The 21,843-nt window shown below is 39.5% G+C and overlaps 1 protein-coding gene across 9 annotated transcripts in view; it reads left to right on the top strand.

The window, feature by feature from the left end:
• Positions 1–12,416, top strand: part of dtnba (dystrobrevin, beta a) — a 58,535-nt gene extending 46,119 nt beyond the window's left edge. For 6 of the 9 annotated variants that reach the window (XM_061987204.2, XM_061987211.2, XM_061987205.2 and 3 more), the window contains 7 exons: positions 2,426–2,522; positions 2,730–2,750; positions 4,662–4,809; positions 6,360–6,449; positions 8,645–8,692; positions 9,188–9,222; positions 10,562–12,416. In XM_061987204.2, coding sequence (XP_061843188.1) covers positions 2,426–2,522; positions 2,730–2,750; positions 4,662–4,809; positions 6,360–6,449; positions 8,645–8,692; positions 9,188–9,195 — 412 coding nt within the window. In that variant the 3' untranslated portion in view covers positions 9,196–9,222; positions 10,562–12,416. The remainder of the gene's footprint in view (positions 1–2,425; positions 2,523–2,729; positions 2,751–4,661; positions 4,810–6,359; positions 6,450–8,644; positions 8,693–9,187; positions 9,223–10,561) is intronic. The other 3 variants (XM_061987206.2, XM_061987208.2, XM_061987209.2) reach the window with 3 other exon arrangements.
• Positions 12,417–21,843: the final 9,427 nt, after the last annotated feature.

The following is a 21,843-nucleotide window of genomic DNA, read 5'->3' as shown; positions in this document are numbered from 1 at the left end:
GAAACCACTTGGTAAATTGGTCTGCCAAACGTTGGTCAAATCGATCGTCCTGGCAAAGTTGGCGTCGCTCACGTCAAATGCTCACTAATGTGGAGATTTGTAATTAATGATACAGGAGTGGAAGATGAAGTGCATCAACAGTTTTACTTTCCACTCAACATGAAAAACAGCCACATAAACAATGGCACCATCGGCATGGGAAACGGAAGTTCCTGTTAACCTGGAAATGGAATATCTTGCTATTTTTAATGATCACCACAACATAATAATTAGAAATAAGACAAACACTGTACTGTAATATATAAAGACGTGAATAAGACTTGATTTAGGCCAAAAATACGTCAAATTTGCTTTAAAAAAAAACTGACTGTGATCAGATTCAGAATCAGAAATACTTTATTAATCCCCGAGGGGAAATTACAATTTTCAGCACAATCCCATTCAAGAGCAGACAAACATTACAGGGAGACAGAATAGGATCTCTGACGGGTCTGCCAACTTCCGGCGCCCCTTACAAAAAAGGTGAGATGCAGGTACAACAAAACAAAATCGGTCTAAGCTGGAGTGAGTCATTGAAATGTTATTAGTTACAACAATTGTAGCCTATAATCATGGTAACCAAAATAATTAAGAAATGACGAAATCTTGAAAAATATCACTGTGTAATGAATATATAAAATATAAGTATCATATTTGTGGACTTGGAGAAGGCATTCGACCGTGTACCCCGGGAAGTCCTGTAGGGAGTGCTCAGAGAGTATGGGGTAACGGACTGTCTTATTGTGGCGGTTCGCTCCCTGTATAATCAGTGTCAGAGCTTGGTCCTCCTTGCTGGCAGTAAGTCGGACCCGTTTCCAGTGAGGGTTGGTCTCCGCCAGGGCTGCCCTTTGTCACCGATTCTGTTCATAACCTTTATGGACAGAATTTCTAGGCGCAGTCAGGGCGTTGAGGGTATCTGGTTTGGTGGCTGCAGGATTAGGTCTCTGCTTTTTGCAGATGATGTGGTCCTGATGGCTTCATCTGGCCAAGATCTTCAGCTCTCACTGGATCGGTTCGCAGCCGAGTGTGAAGCGACTGGGATGGGAATCAGCACCTCCAAGTCCGAGTCCATGGTTCTCGCCCGGAAAAGGGTGGAGTGCCATCTCCGGGTTGGGCAGGAGATCTTGCCCCAAGTGGAGGAGTTCAAGTACCTCGGAAGAGTGGATCGTGAGATCGACAGGCGGATCGGTGCGGCGTCTTCAGTAATGCAGACGCTGTAGTGATCTGTTGTGGTGAAGAAGGAGCTGAGCCGGAAGGCAAAGCTCTCGATTTACCGGTCGATCTACGTTCCCATCCTCACCTATGGTCATGAGCTTTGGGTGGCGGGGCTCTCCCTTAGAGATAGGGTGAGAAGCTCTGTCATCCGGGGGGAGCTCAAAGTAAAGCCGCTGCTCCTCCACATCGAGAGGAGCCAGATGAGGTGGTTCGGGCATCTGGTCAGGATGCCACCCGAACGCCTCCCTAGGGAGGTGTTTAGGGCACGTCCGACCGGTAGGAGGCCTCGGGGAAGACCCAGGACACGTTGGGAAGACTATTAATCCCGACTGGCCTGGGAACGCCTCGGGATCCCCCGGGAGGAGCTGGACGAAGTGGCTGGGGAGAGGGAAGTCTGGGCTTCCCTGCTTAGGCTGCTGCCCCCGCGACCCGACCTCTGATAAGCGGAAGAAGATGGATGGATGGATGGATGGATTTCTTGACTTGTACCACTGACACAAGAGCTTTTTAAAGATATTCAAATGTATTGTAATGCACCATAATCATTTAGTTGTCCTTTCAGATTGAGTATTGTTCAGATATGTTTTGATATTATGAATTAATAGCAGCTATTAATATGGTCTGGTTATTGGCGTTTATGTTGGCACTGGTGCCATTATGGATGATTGCTGCTACTCAAACTTATCAATATTGATATATTGATCATATTGATATGCGTAGTCCTCTGAATAGTTGTAATCTTTGTTTGTACCTCATCTGCAGATATTGTCAATATTACCATACCAACCTGAATATAAGACAGACATGTAGGATGCCATAATTCTTAGCTACTTTCTAGCTGTTTGATAAATTAGCATCATACATCCTTGTTTGCCCACTTGCCTAATTTTTGAGACACTTTTTTGAGTGGATCTCTGTATCGTGGTTGCCTATTAAGTCGCTAGTGTGAGTTACTGTCAGAAAATCTCTAAGCGCTTAAATTGCAGCCGTTATTATTAGTAACTCTTACCGATCAAGATATTTTACACCCTTTTGTCATTTTTCCATTGAATTTCCGCCGGTGTGTGTCTGTACAGAGTTTTGACATATGTTTCAGTCATTTTAAATCTTCCTATCTCAATAAACGGACTTTCTGCCTCTGAAGTGACAGCAGTGATTTGCTGTGTTGCAGACAGAGGAAAGATGAGCTGGAGCAGAGGATGTCGTCTTTACAAGAGAGCAGAAGAGAACTGATGGTGCAGCTGGAGGGATTGATGAAGCTTCTCAAGGTGACACACACAAATTCAGAGTGGCATTTTGTCTAATCGACACAAAAGATGGCAACGTGTCCCTTATTCTTCACATCTCACCTTACTTTCACTTCCCCTTTCTTCTTTGAGAGTCGGGCCTGCTCTCGCGCTGTTTGTGTCTGACCTCTTTTCTTTCCATGCTCATTTCTTCCTTTGTTTCCACCTGCCCGCGCTCTGACCCTGTAGGATGAGGAACAGCGACAGGCAGTAAGTTAAACCCACCTCTTTTGAAGGCCTGAATCATTTGGTTTTACAATAGGAGGCAGAACTCAGTATAAGTTTGTTTTATAGCAATACATTTTACAATGAATGCTTTAAATCAGGGGTGTCCAAAGTGCGGCCTGCAACATATTTTAAAGACAAAATAAATACATCCCAGATTAAAACATTACGCACAAAACTATGAAAACATTTTATTAGCCTGATTACCCACTAAAATGGGACCTGAAAACCATAATAGCTGACGACCTGTACGTCTTACTGGTCTTTAATGATTTCCGTACAAATTTCTTCCAAGATATGTTACGTTTTCAAGACCGGTTAAATTGGCGGTGTATAAAAATAACGTAATAACAAATAAATCAAGGGGTTATATTAGGCGAGGCTAATTTATTTCAGGGTATAATACGCAAGGGAATTTAAAGTGCTTTAAAGATGCATACAATTACAAGAAGGTGAATAAAAACATAAATAAAAATAAAATCATTGTGAAAATAATCATTAATTATATGCTTTATCTATGATAAAGCGCTGTCAAATTATAATTTTTTTAAATTATACACATTTTTGAATTTGGATTAATCATGATTAAACACAGGTGATTACTCTTGCATAATTAAAATTTGCTGTAGAAAATACACCAATATTTGTACACAAATACAAATGTATTGTCAGAATGTCATCCAGGAACGTTTTAAAACGTTTTACTTGAATGCAAGTCATTTATTTGCACAAAACTTGGCAACAGTTTTATCTAAAGTTCTTTCAGGCTGTATTTTGGAGTAAAATTTGCCAGCAAGTATACCAGTCAGAGTCTCCTCACTCATTTTTATACTGACGTATGCATTGAGCTGATCACTGGCGGTTAAGGTAAAATAGTGTAAAAATAAATAGGGCAAAATAAATTGCATGATTACTCAAATTGTGTACATTATTAATGCAATATTTTTTTGTAATTAATAATATGAGTTAACTTGTTAATTTTGACAACCTTACTATTATATAAACATAAGATGTGGATGTTTTGTCTGGATATTAGCAGAAATTGACCTACGTTGTTTTGGTTTTTGGGCAGCACGGTAGTACTGTAGTAGTAGTCGGGACGGCGTGGCGCAGTGGAAGAGTGGCCGTGCGCGACCCGAGGGTCCCTGGTTCAATCCCCACCTAGTACCAACCTCGTCATGTCCGTTGTGTCCTGAGCAAGACACTTCACCCTTGCTCCTGATGGGTGCTGGTAGCGCCTTGCATGGCAGCTCCCTCCATCAGTGTGTGAATGTGTGTGTGAATGGGTAAATGTGGAAGTAGTGTCAAAGCGCTTTGAGTACCTTGAAGGTAGAAAAGCGCTATACAAGTACAACCCATTTATCATTTATTTACAGGGGTTAGTGCATGTGCCTCACAATACGAAGGTCCTGAGTTCAATCCCGGGCTCGGGATCTTTCTGTGTGGAGTTTGCACGTTCTCCCCGTGACTGCGTGGGTTCCCTTCGGGTACTCCGGCTTCTTCCCACCTCCAAAGACATGCACCTGGGGATAGGTTGATTGGCAACACTAAATTGGCCCTAGTGTGTGAATGTGAGTGTGAATGTTGTCTGTCTATCTGTGTTGGCCCTGTGATGAGGCGGCGACTTGTCCAGGGTGTACCCCGCCTTCCGCCCAAATGCAGCTGAGATAGGCTCCAGCACCCCCCGCGACCCCAAAAGGGACAAGCGGTAGAAAATGGATGGATGTTTTGGTTTTAGTAGTATCATTTATGTAAAAAAATTATCAAATTGGGCCCGGCATAAATTAATTATTCTGTATGTGGCCCTCGCTGGAAAAGGTTTGGACACTCCTGCTTTAAATAAACACGTATGTGTTCATCTATTCAGAATAATATTCCCAAATACATTTCTTTTAGGCGCAGGCAGCTGGTTCTTCCCACGCTTTTCCTTCCCGACCGAGTCCATCGCCTGTCCGCTCTATGGGTACCGCGTCACCCCAGATGTATTCACCCCAAGACTCCCTCGCTGGGGTGGGCGGAGATGTACAGGAGGCTTTCGCCCAAGGTATCACTCACTAGCCTTTTTGTTATGTATACCTGACCAATAGATCAATTAACGAAACGATAAATTGCCATGTCCGCATATGTTTTTTTTCCCTTGTTCACTTTCAAATAGGGTGCACGAGGGTTCCCTCTGTGCATCGCTCTCAACACTTTAGCACGTTTACGCAATACCTGAATTAAATGATTAGTGTGAATCCTCATGTCGACCATCTCCAATCTTTGTCTCAGTGGGCACACACAGGATACACGGGCAGAGAGCCTCTCTAATCACGACTCGCTCGTAAGAAGCACCGCAGGGGAACAAAAATTAGGAGGAAAAAAGATGATTGCAAAGCCAAATGTCCAGTGTGGGAATATGTTGGCTTCAAAAGAGTGAGCAAGATTGTAGAAGTTGCCCTCTAGTGGGTTCTTCGGACCACCACACACTGCCAGGAGAGCCCGGAATTCAGGGTATAACACTGTTTTATTTTCATAAATAGCAATAGGCTTCTGCTTTCCAGCACAATGTCTTTTCTTCCTGCGGCCGCTCATCAGCACCTCCAACTCCAACAACGTGTCTCATTACGGCTGCTGCTAATAAAGGCGACAGGTGATTAGATAACAAGGCCCACCTGGGCCATCTACTCACCTGTCGCTGTCTTCGAGGCCGGTCCTGGCACACCCCGTTCCGCGGCAGGCCCGGAGGCCACGCCCCCCTCCACAAAGATGAGCCCATCAACACGGACAAACAAGCAAATATGGCCAAATTGTTGGAAAGTGATTGGTAACAAAAAACTAAACAAACCACCTGAACCAGTTTTTTTTAACAGGGAAAAAACTGCACTTCAAATTGTTCAATGTTTAGTGCAACGTTTGCTAAAAGAGATTGAGTAATTTAAAAAAAATGTACTTATGTAGAATGATTAAAAGTTCTTAACATTCCAGGTATAACGATAAAAAAAAAAAACCTGAGACATCAAGGAAATCCAAGGCAAATTTATTTTTTAAAGCACAATTCGTACACAAGGCAAATCAAAGTGCTTTACAGAAAATTACAAAAATAAAAAAATCATAACAATAATCATAATTCAAATTCAAATTATAAAATATAATCATCGTAAAAAACAACCATCATTCAAATTAAAATCAAAGAGTGTAGATTAAATACTTCCTATTGTCATATGCACAATTTTTAAAAAGTGTTTTCAGTCTGGATTTGAACATTGCCAACATTAAAGCCCGTGTCACATCTTCTGGAAGACTATTCCAGATTTTAGGAGAATAAAACTGAAACACAAAGAATATCAAAGTTTATTGGGTTTGAAAGAAATACTTGCATTATTGCCATTATATATTGTGATTACATTAGTGCTTAAATTGGTCTCAAAATAATGCTGACAGTAATATCGTTTATCGGCAATAATTTGGTGGACAATATATCGTCCAGCAAAATGTATTATCGGTCCAGGCCTACAGTACTCGCACCATTTTTGTGAGACGTAGCAAATATTCTGGCTTTGCAACAAAATATAGAATTAATAGGATTTTTTTTTCTTTCTTGAATGTCATCAGGCCCCAGAAGAAACCTGAGGAATGACCTCCTTGTGGCAGCCGACTCCATCACCAACACAGTGTCCTCACTGGTCAAAGAGCTTCATTCAGGTACACACACACACACACACACACACACACACACACACACACACACACACACACACACACACCCACACACAAGGTGTCTAGTGCTGAACGTGTAGTGTACAGTTAGCCCTGTAGACAAATGGTGTCCAAACAAAACTAATACAAACAAAACTACTTACTATGAGCTCCTCCACTTTATTTACAACATGATACAAGACTGAGGGGAAAAAACAATATAACCTAATGATGTTGGACTATGCTTATGTATATGTTACTAACAAACAAAACAATAAAGTGCAAGAGCAATAGTGAAAATAATTATGAACAGCCATACTTGTGGGTCACGCTGACAACACTGTGTTCCTGCAATCTGAATTGCACATTCTGAACATAAAGAGGCAGCAGATTAAACCAGCATAACTCTGTAACATAGGTTTTGTTGATACAAAGATGATGATGTATGGCGATGAAACTATACTTTTATTATTATTTATACTGTATTTATTTGTATGTTATTTGGCTCGCCACTTACAAAATGACGATTATTGAGCTGTAACACATCTATTGTTACGGCGTAAATTCCTTTTTTTTTTTTTATTCCGCCTTTTTATACCGATTCGTTGCATGATTTAATGGCGTATGGCTCTGGCACATGTACAACTAGTGAACAATTGTTTTGTAGTTTTTGTGCAGTCTAACAAATCCACCCGCTTGTTTTTGTGCTTTGAGGTCAAATATAGATAGCAGTGTCCTGAACCGATTATGATGTCAGATGTCGGTCCGATATCGGCAAAAAACAAGCATCGGATGATATCAGCTTTTATCTGAAATCTCCGATATAAGCGCCAGTTAACATCTAAATGTCCTGCAATTAACACACAAGTTTGGTCTTTTTTTGTATTTTAGTGAAATAATTTACAAAAGGTCAACCGGCTCTAGGCTTCCAGGAGCTAGCAGTTACACAACAGCCAAGCACACAATAGCACACAATCTAAACGTACGTATCAAGTGTCATTAACTGAACAATATTGCAGTTTAAAAAGTATCAAAGCGTCATAGTTGCATATTACTTACAGATTAAAGTTAAAAGTTAGAGTACCAATGATTGTCACACACACTAGGTGTGGTGAGATTATCCTCTGCATTTGACCCTTCACCCTCACCCCCTGGGAGGTGCGGGGAGCAATGAGCAGCGCCCGGGAATAATTTTTGGTTATTTAAGACACTTCACCCTTGCTCCTGATGGGTGCTGGTTAGCGCCTTGCATGGCAGCTCCCGCCATCAGTGTGTGAATGTGTGTGTGAATGGGTGAATGTGGAAATACTGTCAAAGCGCTTTGAGTACCTTGAAGGTAGAAAAGCGCTATACAAGTATAACCCATTTATCATTTATTTAACCCCCAATTCCAACTCTTATTGCTGAGTGCCAAGCAGGGAGGCAATGACTCGTGGCGGACACTCTAACCACTAGGCCACTGAGCAGATCAAGAAGCTTATTAGAAAAAAGTATCCAGTAACAAGCGTGTCCGCATCATTCAACATGAGTTAACATGATGAATTATTGTGGTCACGAGATGTCGCCAAAAACAAATAACTTCCACTTCAAAAGCATAAATCATAAGGTTGGTGTTTCTCATACCTACTTATTACTACTTTTTCTAACATTCCACATTACAACACATTTCTACTCTCTATTTTAATCCTACTCTCTATTTTATGCTGCTGCTGTCACATATACTGTATATACTGTCATATTGTACATGGTCATTGGTATATATTGTATATATGTTATAGACATAATATAATATCTGTATATATATTATTCTGTACACATATGTATATATTCGTATATATGTTAGATTTTTTATCGCTATATTAGTCTATTTATACCTGCATTGTCCTTTTCATCCTTACACTTTCCATCATTGTAACTGAGCTACTGTGTTGAACAGTTTCCCCTGTGGATCATTAAAGTTTGTCTAAGTCTAAGTCTACAAAATATTGAAACTATGTACTATGATTTGTGCTGATATCGTACCGGATTATTATCAATTTCGGCCAATACTCAAAGCTCCAATATTGGTTTTGTGTCAGAAGTGTAAAAATTGTTTCGGGACTAAATACATTAGTTTTTTAATTCGTATATACCCGTTAAGTATGGGGATATTTTATTGCGGTCATATTCATGCAGCTAACATTGAACCTTTTTCTGACCAGACGATGGCCGTGAGGAAGAGGAGAGGTTGCTGAACGGCAAGGACAGAGGTAATTTTAATGTAATTATTATTTAATGAAGATTATTTACTGTTGTTCATTTTTATTATAGATTCATACTCATTTAACATTAATTTAACAAGCATGTGAGGTGTACTTTAATTAACAGACTCTACAATAGCTCACTGTCTCCTTCTTTGTGCATGGCTCACCATGTGCCTCGTTAACTCTCCCCGCTCCTTACTGCAGCTTGCTTCATTAACGTTATCCGGTACTTCACTATGTGCCGGCTGCCGCAGAGGCAAAGCGTGCAGTCCCGCTTCCTGGTCTGCCCCCGGGTTAAGACTGCATATCATTAAGATTGCCAACCTGCAGGGTTAACTTGCTATAACCCTTTGACACACAGACAGGAGGTCCACTGCAGTACATCACACACTTTTAGATTTTAAGATGTAAAGGAACTGCATGCACCTGCAGTGTCTGCTTCTTGTTAAACTTCTCAGTAGCAACTTGCTTTATTTCTCATTAAAACATTTCTTCTTTTAGCAGGTTAAATTTGACCACGGGACAAACAAAAATCAGTAAGTATTGTCATGTCAGTGCCTTCTGGAAAAGAAACACATTTATTAGTGATATTCTATCAATCACTGACCTAGCTACAATCAATAAAATGAATTGTTGTATTGATTTGATTATTTATCTGACAAAACTAAGCATGATATTGTAGAGCAGATCTTGATCAGTCACCTCCAGACAATTGATATTTCATTGTAGTGACAGTATTGGTACCAAATTCAGTACGTTTACAGGCACCGACCAAATTCGGCAAACAAGCAGTCAGACTTAGAACAGACTCCGTCGGACTGCCTCTAGGTAATGCTGCAATTTTCCATGCCAACAAATGAAGAAGAAGGTGCTCAAAAGGACACTAGATGCTAACATTCTTTAGAATGTGGGGGAAAAAAATTGTAACACACATTTAACAAAACCACAATAATAATAATGATAACCGCGATCACTTTGGTTAACAATACTTTATTTAGCCATTTTGTTTATTTGTTGGTTGTGTATATTTGAGGGTCCCCCACCCCCTCCTTAATAGAGACAGAACCTGATTTATTGATTTTGGTTGTGAAGTGCAACATTTTGCTTACCTACAGTATATATTTTTTTTATTATTATTATTTTTTTAACTCTGTATTTTAAAGTTTACATTTCAATTACAATGTTAAAATTAACAAGAAATACAAGTTAATTGCATTGCATTATGTCATTACAACAATGGTTAATTTGGTCTCAAAAAAAATAATGGCAATAATATCGTTTATAGGCAATAATTTGTAGGTCATTATATCGTCGAGCAAAATGTGTTATCGGCCAAGGCCTAGTAATACTTACAGTATAAACACTATTTAAGGTGCAACAAAATACTACATTGAGCTTAATGGCAAATACTACTACCTGACTAGGCAACACACCTAATGTCTTGGAATTGCAACTGCATGTAAAGTCCACTGTATAATACTTGCAAATGAGACTCGGTAAATGTAAGAAATCAAGATAATTACACAGCATCGTTATCATTCTTAATAAATAATAGCAGTACAAATTAACACATGAATAAAGACAGAAGGATGAAAATTGGTACCGGTATAGATTCCCAAGTATTGGGAATTGGTACCGTATCAAAAGGTACCCATCCCCAGTATTGTACCTATTGAACTAACTGTCTTATTTGGATGTTTATTGACAATAGTCTGCCTAATCCATGCTAACTCCAGTATATACAATGGAACCTCTAAAGTTGTATTTAAAATCAGTCTAAGTATCAAATTCAGATTTCACTGTAAAAGCGAATATTATCATCGAACATTATCATCATCAACTATGTCTGACCGAGTTTTCGCTCTCCTCGTGCAGCTTGATGTCATCCCGGCCAAGGAGGAGCTAAACGGTGACAGAAGAGACTTCCTGATGAGCACAAGTGCCAATCAACCAATCACAATGCTGGACACCAAAAGAGCCGCCTGGTCCTCTACTGATGTATAGCTCTGAATCAGTGTTTGTCTTTGTCACTGTCATTTTGCTTTTTTCCAGCAGAAGAATCTGAAGCCTACTGATTTGTGCCGTGGCGCATGTGTGTGTGTGTGTGTGCGTGTGTTTCGTTTTTAAGGCATGCGGCGGTTCAAGTAAGTAAGAGGATGTGCGTGAAGAGGAGGGGAGTCAGGATGTAGTTGAAGAGGGAAGAGAAGGTCAAGAGATGAGTTAAGTTTCAGCACTGTGTGCTTTATATTTATTTTTGCTTTTAATTGATGGTATGTGCTATGTGAAAGTCCGTATGTATGCGAGTGAGGTCAAACCCTGCTGAGACATGAATCTTTAGTGGGACACTTGCTGCTGTATCTAAGCGCTATAGTCCTGGTCCACGTGTGAATAACTCCACAGGTGCTCATATCATAGCAGCTCATGCTGCCTGCTTTGGTACTGAAGTCAGACTAGTGTGTGTGTGTGTGTGTGTGTGTGTGTGAGTGTGTGTGTGTGTGTGTGTGGTGTTAAAAAGATATTATTAAGATATTGTATACAACAGCAAAGTGGGAGGAGACATTTGTACTACATTACCACTCTGTAGCTTTGGATGAAGCAGGCTTTTTCCTCAAGTGTGACACAGCGGACCTCCCTGATTACCCGAAAAACTACTATTGTGGAATATTATTTTTCTCACTGTGAGAAATAAAAATGACTTAATTTTGACTAGTCATACGTAAAGTGAGAACAGCAGGTTGAAAATATATGTTTCTCATGCCGCTGCCCCTCCCCTGAACTCTTCTGGTGCCTCCCACTTGAAAAAAAAATTAGCTTTAAAAGAAAATCCGTGCTGTACTATTGCCGTATTGACCCAAATATAAGTCACAATGAAATATGATATAATACTTAATATTGTTGAATATTAAATTATTTATTTGCAGACAAAATTGTCAAGTGTTCAATATACGTAGAGCCTCACCCTTTGAAAAGTCACGCTTTCGAAAAAAATCAGGGCTGCATTATATTATTGATGCAAAAGTTAGTCAAAATAAAATATTAAAATGTTTATTTAAAGACAAAATGTACTTTTTAAGAACAAGGCAGAAGTTTTATCTAACAATTATATTTACTATCTTTGGCATTGTAACATTACAGTTTGAACAGTAACACTGTGAATATTTGAATAAGTGATTATTTGGCGTACCACTAAATGGAGCCAGCGTAACACTAGTGGTACAAGTACCACTGCGCTACGGTATTTAAAACAATTTGGGTCAAGTTCATATAGTTTAAACTTAAACGTTCTCGACGTTTTCATTTCGTCACTTAATCTATTTCAGAGAAAACAACGAGGCCAAAATGACTCCTCACACTTTGCTACTTTTTTGCCTTTTTCATTTCAAGCTTTCTGGAACCCTGCAGTGGATTATGGAAATGGGTTTTGCTGCCTACTTTAAGCTATCAAAAAAATAAAATAAAATAAAAAAAAAAACAGAAGCCCGCCATGCTGTGTGTGCGCAAGCATTAAACCAAAGAAACCAGCTTGCACGAGCTCAGTATTTTAAAGAAACGTCCGATTTTTAGTAACACATTAAAGATGGTCCTGTTTATGATGCCTCACGTTTACATAGAACAGGACGGTCATTAAATGTGCTTATTCATGTTTCTGCTACCTTACTTGAAACTGTAAACGCTGAACCTGTGTGCGAGTGATGTGTTGGATCCGCAATAAATGATATTTATCATCAAACTGTGCTCTCACTTATACACTACAGTAGCGCACACAAGAGTTATCACACCTGTTTAGCGAATAGTTAAAATAGATTTTCCACCGTGTTCTTTGATTTGGTGTCATCATGAATAATCTTTTCCCATGGGCTTCTTCCATGTAGAGGTCGTGTGTGTGAGTAAGGTATAGGGTCCTGAACTATAGGCTGAATGGAGCTCATTGTTGTTGTCCGTGACCTCACTAACTGCCATAAATAACGCATCACCTCCTATATACTCAGTCAGGTTATGACCCTGTCCGCTGTTCAGCCACATCCTGGTTAATAAATCAATAATGTTGGATTAAAAATGATCTTAACATTATTTTGACAATTGGTTGGTAGTTACCGGTACTTCTAATATTACAAAACAGGTAATTAAGACTGGTGCTGTAATGAACATGGTGCGTTGACAGCAACACTTTACACTGTCAAAAAGGAAATGTATTAGTTGTGAAATTCAACAAATTAAAAACTCTTCTTTTTTTTTTTTCAAAATATTTAAATTTTAATGGTAGCATGATAGTCGATGCTTGAATCAATAAATAGACATGTGCACTTAACATTTAGTCTCAAAGGTTTATTTTCCATTGGGCTACTGCTTACACAAAGACAAATATAGACATGTCTTATTAAGCAACATCCTTTCATGTTGGCAATATTAAAATTTTAAAGGACTCTTTGTAAACTTAAACATTTTCAATGTCTTGAAAACATCTCCCTTGTGAGCTTAGGTTATATGGGCTCACTTTTATCTTGGCTCTGAATGCTGTCATCTTTGTTGCTCAATTTACACATACTGTAGCCATTACCAGGAGTTTAGAGTGTAGTTTATTTCATGTAGTTAAATTAAGTATTTAATGTAGTTTATGTCATGTAGTTATTGTAGTGTAGTTATTTCCAGTGTTGGGAAACTACTGTAACGCCGTTTTTTTCCGTGGTAACTAGTAGTCTAACGCGTTATTTTTTATATTGAGTAACTCAGTTACCGTTGCTACATGATGCGTTACTGCGTTATTTTACGTTATTTTTTATGTAGTATCGGCTAGAAACAGAAGCTCTGAGTGTGTTTTATTGTAGAGCTGCAGTGCCGTCCTTCTGAATCTTCCTGTGTCAAAAGCGCGTGTGGTGGAGGGGGGCGTGTCTGTGTTTACTAACAACAAGACATCATGGCGGAGCCGAAGTCGAGTTTCTTAACATGGAGATATTCTCACTACTTTTCTTTTGTCGAGCACAAAGAAAAGAACATTTTAGATAATGTAAGTTGTGTCTTGAATTAAAGATCCTATCTACTGCCCAAAACAGCAATTCAAATCTGCTGAAACTGTTACGGCTCAGACTCCTGCCAACGCCGCTCACCCGTCTGTGCGCACCTCGAGACACGCCCACCGGCGCGCACATCCAGGGACGCGCCGCGCGCGTCTCCGCCCTGCAGCACCCGCCAGCTGCAATCACTCACTGGCAATCTGCACACCTGGGACTGATGAGGGCGATCTGGATAAAAGGACCAGTGGACCCAAGGATCGGCGCGGGAACTTAGTTCTCATTTGACGTACAACCTCCGTTCCCGTGTTTTGACGTTGCTGTGTGTCTCGTCATTCCTCGACGTCGTATCCCTGCTTCTCGGACTGCCCCTTGGATCTCGACCTCCCGCTTGGACATGGATTCCCCTCTTCCCCTGGACTTCCTCGTCTCTCGTTCAACACTTGGTAACACACACTTCAGCTAACTACACACAGCCTTACACCACATACACTTTTGGATCTAGTTCACACTCCATTCTATAGTTTATTAGTGTTGCTTATTATATATATATATATATATATATATATATATATAAATTGGCCCTAGTGTGTGAATGTGAGTGTGAATGTTGTCTGTCTATCTGTGTTGGCCCTGCGATGAGGTGGCGACTTGTCCAGGGTGTACACCGCCTTCCGCCCGATTGTAGCTGAGATAGGCTCCAGCGACCCCAAAGGGAATAAGCGGTAGAAAATGGATGGATGGATGGATATAATAAATCATTGTATCATTACTGCCCTCTAGTGTCTGAGCCGTCACCTCCCCTTTAGTAAAACATAACAGAAACCGCTACAAAAGCAACATGCTTCTATGAAGCTAGTAAAGAGAGACACAGACTCCGATGCCACTTCACCTCCACCGCAGGATTTTAACGAAGGGACTGTTAGCCAGGACAACATTGATAGAGCCATTGCAACGTATGTGCTAGAAGACATGCAGGCTATTTCTACAGTGGAGTCACCCGATTTCAGGCAGCTAATTAGCACGATACCGGCGTCAAACAGCAAATGGCACGGAAAACATGTTCCAAGTACCTGGACAGTGAGTACATAAACATGGAAAGCAAGCTCAAGAAGACACTCCAAACTCTGCCTCTGCTCATCATTCAGCACTGAAGGTACACACTCTGTCAATTCTCTTATATACTCTTTCATTCTAGAGTGTTTGATTATCACATCACTCTAAATGTATAGACTATAAAGTTCACAAACATAAAGAGGGATGCTAGTGGGCCAGTCCAATCTTTCCTTTTCTCTAAACTAAAACTGGGGAAATGCGTAGAGTGTTCTGGGCTTCAGTACAGTGTTGATCTCCTGAAGACATGATTTTATTTCACAATTCCTTGAGAGAAAAAAATGCCTGGTTAGGCTTTGTGTATAGCAGTATGTGTGCTGTATATAGTGACATGACATATAATCATGTCATGTGTGCCTTCCTTGGGTGAAGCCAGGTTTACAGCCATGTTGTTATTATGCGGTTTGTTACTTACTGTATGTATGTTATGTTGCAGCTATTTAAAATAGTTTTGTCAATTTGTTCTGGCCTGAAATAAATGGGCCCTTTGAAACATATCTTTGTCTTTGTGTGTTGTATGTAGACCACATTGCTTAGCAGAGTTCAGTGATGCAAATGCATGTCAAGTTGATCAACAGATTCTATTATTCTCCGGTGCAATAACAGTACTGAAATGAAGGCTAAAAGGGCATTAATGGGAGCCTTAAAAAAAAAAAAAAGTAACTAAATAGTTACTTTTCACAGTAACGCATTACTTTTTGGTGTAAGTAACTGAGTTAGTAACTGAGTTACTTTTGAAATAAAGTAACTAGTAACTCTAACTAGTTACTGGTTTTCAGTAACTAACCCAATACTAGTCATTTCATAAACTAGTAGTTAAATTAAGGTATTTAATGTAGTTTATATCATGTAGTTATTGTAGCGTAGTTATTTCATAAACTAGTTATTGAGGTTAAATTAAGGTATTTAATATAGCTATTGTAGCGTAGTTATTTTATGAACTAGTTATAATAGTTTAAGTATTTGATGTACTTTTTTTCGTGTAGTTATTGTAGTTTATTTCATATTTAATCTAGTTTAGTTAAGGTACTTAATGTAGTTTATTTAATGTAGTTATCGTAGTTAATTGTATATTGTTACTCTAGTTAAGGTATTTAATTAAGTTTAATTAACGGAAAAAGCTAGCAGCATAATTGCCAGAATTTGTGTAAATTTACATTGGTTTTTACAACATTATATTGTTAGTGGAAAGACAGTACAAGTTCTTTATTTTTTGGTGCAACTTAGCTTCCAGTTTTTCTACCATTAAAAACAAATGTACTGTTTTTCCATTTACAGTAATACACCATTAAAAACAACAACCGTAGAATTTACAGTCAAAAATTGGCAGCTCAGTCAACAGAATTTTAACGCAAAAAACAGTAGTAGTTTTTTTCAATTTACAGTACTATGCTGTAAAGAGCAACGTAAAATGTATCGTCATTTTTATTAATTTGAGGGGTAGTTTGCTGTAAAGTTAAGTAATTTTATTTAGATAAAACATGTTTGGAAAGTATGATAATATACTGTAATATTTGTTGCAATATTGGATGCCATTAAAGTTTAAAAAGTATGCAATTTCAAGCAGTACATATATTTTTCCCTGTCAAAAGGAAACAAATAAATTACATTTAGTGAGAAAATATTAAGTACTTTATTGACACATATCATTTTCAGGTGTTTGCGGGCCAGATAAAATGATGTCGCGAGCCAGATCTGGCCCCCGGGCCTTGAGTATGACAACTGTGATCAAGAGTAACTTGCAGCTTAGCTTACTACATTTTCCAAGTAGCTTGCCCATCACTGTTAATGTGTTAGTTGTGACTAGACTAAAACAAATGATAAAGATTTGAGGCAAAAGAAAAAAATCAACACACCTATTAATGAACAATTTAACAATACACAGTCACAATACATTGTAACACTATCCACAAAGATTTATTCACTTTATGGTACATTTGTTTTATACAAAAACTAAAAACCATTTTGGCTTCTTGCCCCAAAGCCCTTATTGTTGGTTAACAATATAACAATGAACAGCACAAACACAGATATAGTCGTGAAAACTGACAAAGATATCTATCCTTTAGACCAGGGGTCCCCAACCACCGGTCCGGGGACCGGTACCGGTCCGTCACGCATTTGCTACCGGGCCACACAGAAACATTAAATAATTTATAAACGACTGCATTTTCTCCGACTAACTTACGCCTATCCCACTAGACACACCAATAAGCTTGTTTATAGATGTACAATAAAACTCCTCATAGGAAGTTGCCATTTGTTATATTTGTTCTAACTTTGTGACATGATACAATGCACATTAATGAACATGTAAGATATAAATGTGACAGATTGTAGCCAAATGCTGGTTTCCATCTGCAGTTTACCATCAACCTGCTGGGGCGCTCATTGCAAAGAAACAAGCCCAGGGCTCCCACTAATTAAGCGTTATAGTTTTGGATGTCCGATAATGGCTTTTTGCCGATATCCGATATTCCGATATTGTCCAACTCTTTAATTACCGATACCGATATCAACCGATATATACAGTCGTGGAATTAACACATTATTATGCCTAATTTGGACAACCAGGTATGGTGAAGATAAGGTACTTTAAAAAAAAAAAAAAAAAATAAGATAAATAAATTAAAAACATTTTCTTGAATAAAAAAGAAAGTAAAACAATATAAAAACAGTTACATTGAAACTAGTAATGAATGAAAATGAGTAAAATTAACTGTTAAAGGTTAGTACTATTAGTGGACCAGCAGCACGCACAATCATGTGTGCTTACGGACTGTATCCCTTGCAGACTGTATTGATATATATTGATATATAATGTAGGAACCAGAATATTAATAACAGAAAGAAACAATCCTTTTGTGTGAATGAGTGTAAATGGGGAGGGAGGTTTTTTGGGTTGGTGCACTAATTGTAAGTGTATCTTGTGTTTTTTATGTTGATTTAATAAAAAAAAACAAAAAAAAAAAACAAAAACAAAAAACGATACCGATAATAAAAAAACGATACCGATTATTCCCGATATTACATTTTAATGCATTTATCGGACGATAATATCGACAGGCCGATATTCGGACATCTAGTTATAGTGAGTTGTATTTTTCACGCACTTATTTTTGTTGTATTTCTCTGGCACATTTGGAAAGCCGGTCCCTGAAAATAATGCCTATATTTAACCGGTCCGTGGTGCAAAAAAGGTTGGGGACCCCTGCTTTAGACCAATGTTTTTCAACCACTCGTGTGCCGTGAGATACAGCCTGGTGTACTGTGGGAGATTACATAATTTCACCTAATTGGGTTAAAAATATTTTTTGCTTGCAAACCAGTAATTAGAATCCGTTGTTGAGTGTCTGTGCTGTCTTTCAATCAATCAATCAATCAATCAATCAATGTTTACTTATATAGCCCTAAATCACGAGTGTCTCAAAGGGCTACACAAGCCACAACGACATCCTCGGCTCAGATCTCACATAAGGGCAAGAAAAAACTCAACCCCCCCACACACACACACCCCTGGGCGATCGGTGCAATGGACGTCGAGTGGATCTAGCATAATATTGTGAGAGTCCAGTCCATAGTGGATCTAACATAATAGTGAGAGTCCAGTCCATAGTCTCGAGCTGCAGAGTAACCATGTTTCATATCAGTAGGTGGCAGCAGGTAGCTAATTGCTTTGTAGATGTCGGGAGCATGGTTTGTCATGATCACAGGCTGGAAATATCGTGCACACAAGGGCACAAAAAGAGGGCAAAAACAAAAGGTATAAAGTAGACTTAGGCCATGTCTACACTAAGTCGCTTAACCCCTTAAACGGATAATTATTTAGTCTAAACCCCGTTTCAACCACACTAAACTATCGTTTAAGGTCCCCCTCCTTGGACAAATGTTTACACGGGTAAGTCAGCCGTGTAATTTTTGAATCTCCGGCACTTAGCTTTGTATGGACTCATTGTTCGTTTAGAAAATGAGTTCGGAGAGGAAGTGACGCCAGAAAGACCACACTCCACACAGGAAGTGACGTCAGAGAGAACACGCCACAGCCAGCTTCATAATAAAGCGGTTTCGTAGCTCGGAGCTAACCAATGGAAATATTAAGGCGAGTCATCCAGACATGCCCGTGTTTCCCCTTCTTCTACATGTACAGACGCTTGTGGAAATCACACATGAATACCTTAAGAGAAAGCGATTGCAGCTATTTAGGATACAACACTTCTCAGACGGCAAGAGAACTTTCCAATGTCCGGCTGGGTCAGCTGTGATGCTACTAAACGAAAAACTTTGTCCATTAGTCGAAGGAGAGACAAGGAGAATACGGGCTCCCGTGGATGTGATACAAAAGATAGCGTGTGCTTTGTATTACCTGGCCGTCGAGGAAAACAGCGAATGCATTTGGACTGGCAAAGCCGACTGTATCAGTTATTGTCCGCCATGTATGTCGCCGACTCAACGTCTAGGTCCAGAGTATATAAAGTCACCAAAAAGGAATGGACAATGAAGGTGAAGGCAAAAGAGTGAGAAGTGTCCTGACCAGATATCTAGATCCCTAGTTTGATTAATGTTAAATATTCTTTATCACATTGTTTACGTGTCTAATAAAGATTTGATTAATTTATGATGGCTCAGGTGTGATTCACTACAATAGGGCCTCACAGCCCACTGGATTCCAGTTAATTGAAATACCACAACACTGGATATTGTTCATCCATCCATCCATTTTCTGCCGCTTGTCCCTTTTGGGATCGCAGGGGGTGCTGGAGCCTATCTCAGCTGCATTCGGACGGAAGGCGGGGTACACCCTGGACAAGTCGCCACCTCATCGCAGGGCCAACACAGATAGACAGACAACATTCACACTCACATTCACACACTAGGGCCAATTCAGTGTTGCCAATCAACCTATCCCCAGGTGCATGTCTTTGGAGGTGGGAGGAAGCCGGAGTACCCGGAGGGTACCCACGCGGTCACGGGGAGAACATGCAAACTCCACACAGAAAGATCCCGATTCCGGGATTGAACTCACGACCTTCGTATTGTGAGGCACATGCACTAACCCCTGTCCACCGTGCTGCCTGGATATTGTTCAGATAAGTTAAATTTTAGAACTTGCTCACAAACATACTTGCCAACCTTGAGAACTCCAAATTCGAGAGATTGGGGAGAGGGGGTTGAGGTGGGCGGGGTCGGGGTTAAGGGGGGAGGAGTATATTTATAGCTAGAACTCACTGAAATTGAAGTATTTCTTATATATATATATATATATATATATATATATATATATATAGATAAAAGAAATACTTGAATTTCAGTGTTTATTTATTTACACACATACACACACATAAAAGTCTGATCTACAAAATGTGCAGGCAGCATACCCCTTCCCCTTCGAGCTGTCCTGGATGAACTGAAATTATTTTTTCCAATCATTTTGGAACTTGCAAGCGTACTTCTTCTTCCAGTGACGTGCAGTCACTAGAGGCAGGTGAGGCGGGGCCTCACCTGCCATCATGGAAAGAAAAAAAATTAAAAAAGAAAAAAAAAAAAATTAAATTGTTATATGTATCCAGTGATTATACTATAAAGTTATTTTCCATTTAACTTCACCAGTTTTAGATTATTTTTATTCAAAATCGCAGAATTTTCACATTTGCTGTTCAAATACTGAGAAGAGACGGTGCGGTGAACAGCAGCCAGTTGAGGCAAGTCACTGCGTTGTGCCTCACCTAAGATTGCGGACTCGGCTAACTGCTGGCCTGCTGTGCAGTGAGACTGTATTGCTATATGAATTATATTATACATTTCCATAGTTTAGTTAGCTGAGGTATATAATGTACAGTGTATTTTGTCAACAACTGTATGTGTGTAACGTATTTCTTGTGCTGAGCGATCATAAAACGGCTGCAAAAGACGCACTGTGTGAGGCTCGCCTCCTGCACCCCCGCCGTAGAATTGTTATATCAACTAAAGCCCACACTTAAACTTTCCACGTGCAAGATTGAATCTATTTTAAAAAATGATTTCATAAGAAGCCAAAAAGTGCAAAAACAATAATGTTGGTGTTGGAGGAGTTGTGAATGACTGCAGGGACACAACATTAGATACACCTGCAGACTGCAGGTGTACCTAATTCACAACTCCTCCAACACGAACATTATTGTTTTTGCACTTTTTGGCTTCTTATTAAATAACTTTTGTAACCTATTTTCATGGGCTTTCCTCTTTGTGACGTTAAGTTCCTGTTATGCGCTGTTATACAGTATATGCCTTGAGCTCTTATTTTGAAGGCGCTAAGAGCGGAAGTAATGTCACGTTGCGGAGGTTTTTGAAAGAAGGTAAATAAAGTGGTCCTCGTGTAAACTGGAGCCTCCGTGTTTGTTATTTTGTAGTTTCATACAGTATAGGCGACATTTATGAACCCTCGGTTACACTTTTTTAAATACATTCAATCTTGCACGTGGAAAGTTTAAGTGAGGGCTTTAGTTGCGGCACATGGACTTAATTTCTAAGTAAAGGTAAGACCATAATAACGTTTTTTTAATTACATGTGCTTTTTTGTGTGCTACAGTTTGTATGTGTAAAGTTAAAGTTAAGTTAAAGTACCAATGATTGTCACACACACACTAGGTGTAATGAAATTTGTCCTCTGTATTTGACCCATCCCCTTGATCACCCCCTGGGAGGTGAGGGGAGCAATGGGCAGCAGCGGCGCTGCGCCTGGGAATCATTTTTGGTGATTTAACCCCCAATTCCAACCCTTGATGCTGAGTGCCAAGCAGGGAAGAATGCTGGTTTGAGCTTTTAAACATAACCCATTAACTGCTGCCAATCAAATGGTGAATAAGATACTCTTTAGGGTTCATATGTTTGTAAATCTGACTGTGATGAAGTCAGTGCCTCAACAGCCACCAACCTCACCGCACGTCACTGTCTTCTTCTTACTCGTCGTCGCCATGTCTCTTCTTCGTTCTTCTGCTTCGTCTCTGTTATGTTTTTGGACATTAATACTTGCCGTAGTTTTGAAGCAATGCATGAGGG

Source organism: Nerophis lumbriciformis, linkage group LG26, assembly GCF_033978685.3.
Source record: "Nerophis lumbriciformis linkage group LG26, RoL_Nlum_v2.1, whole genome shotgun sequence".
NCBI classification, from domain to species: Eukaryota; Metazoa; Chordata; class Actinopteri; order Syngnathiformes; family Syngnathidae; genus Nerophis; species Nerophis lumbriciformis.
Note: the sequence above shows the minus strand (reverse complement) of the source record. Positions and strands in the feature narration are given on the sequence as shown.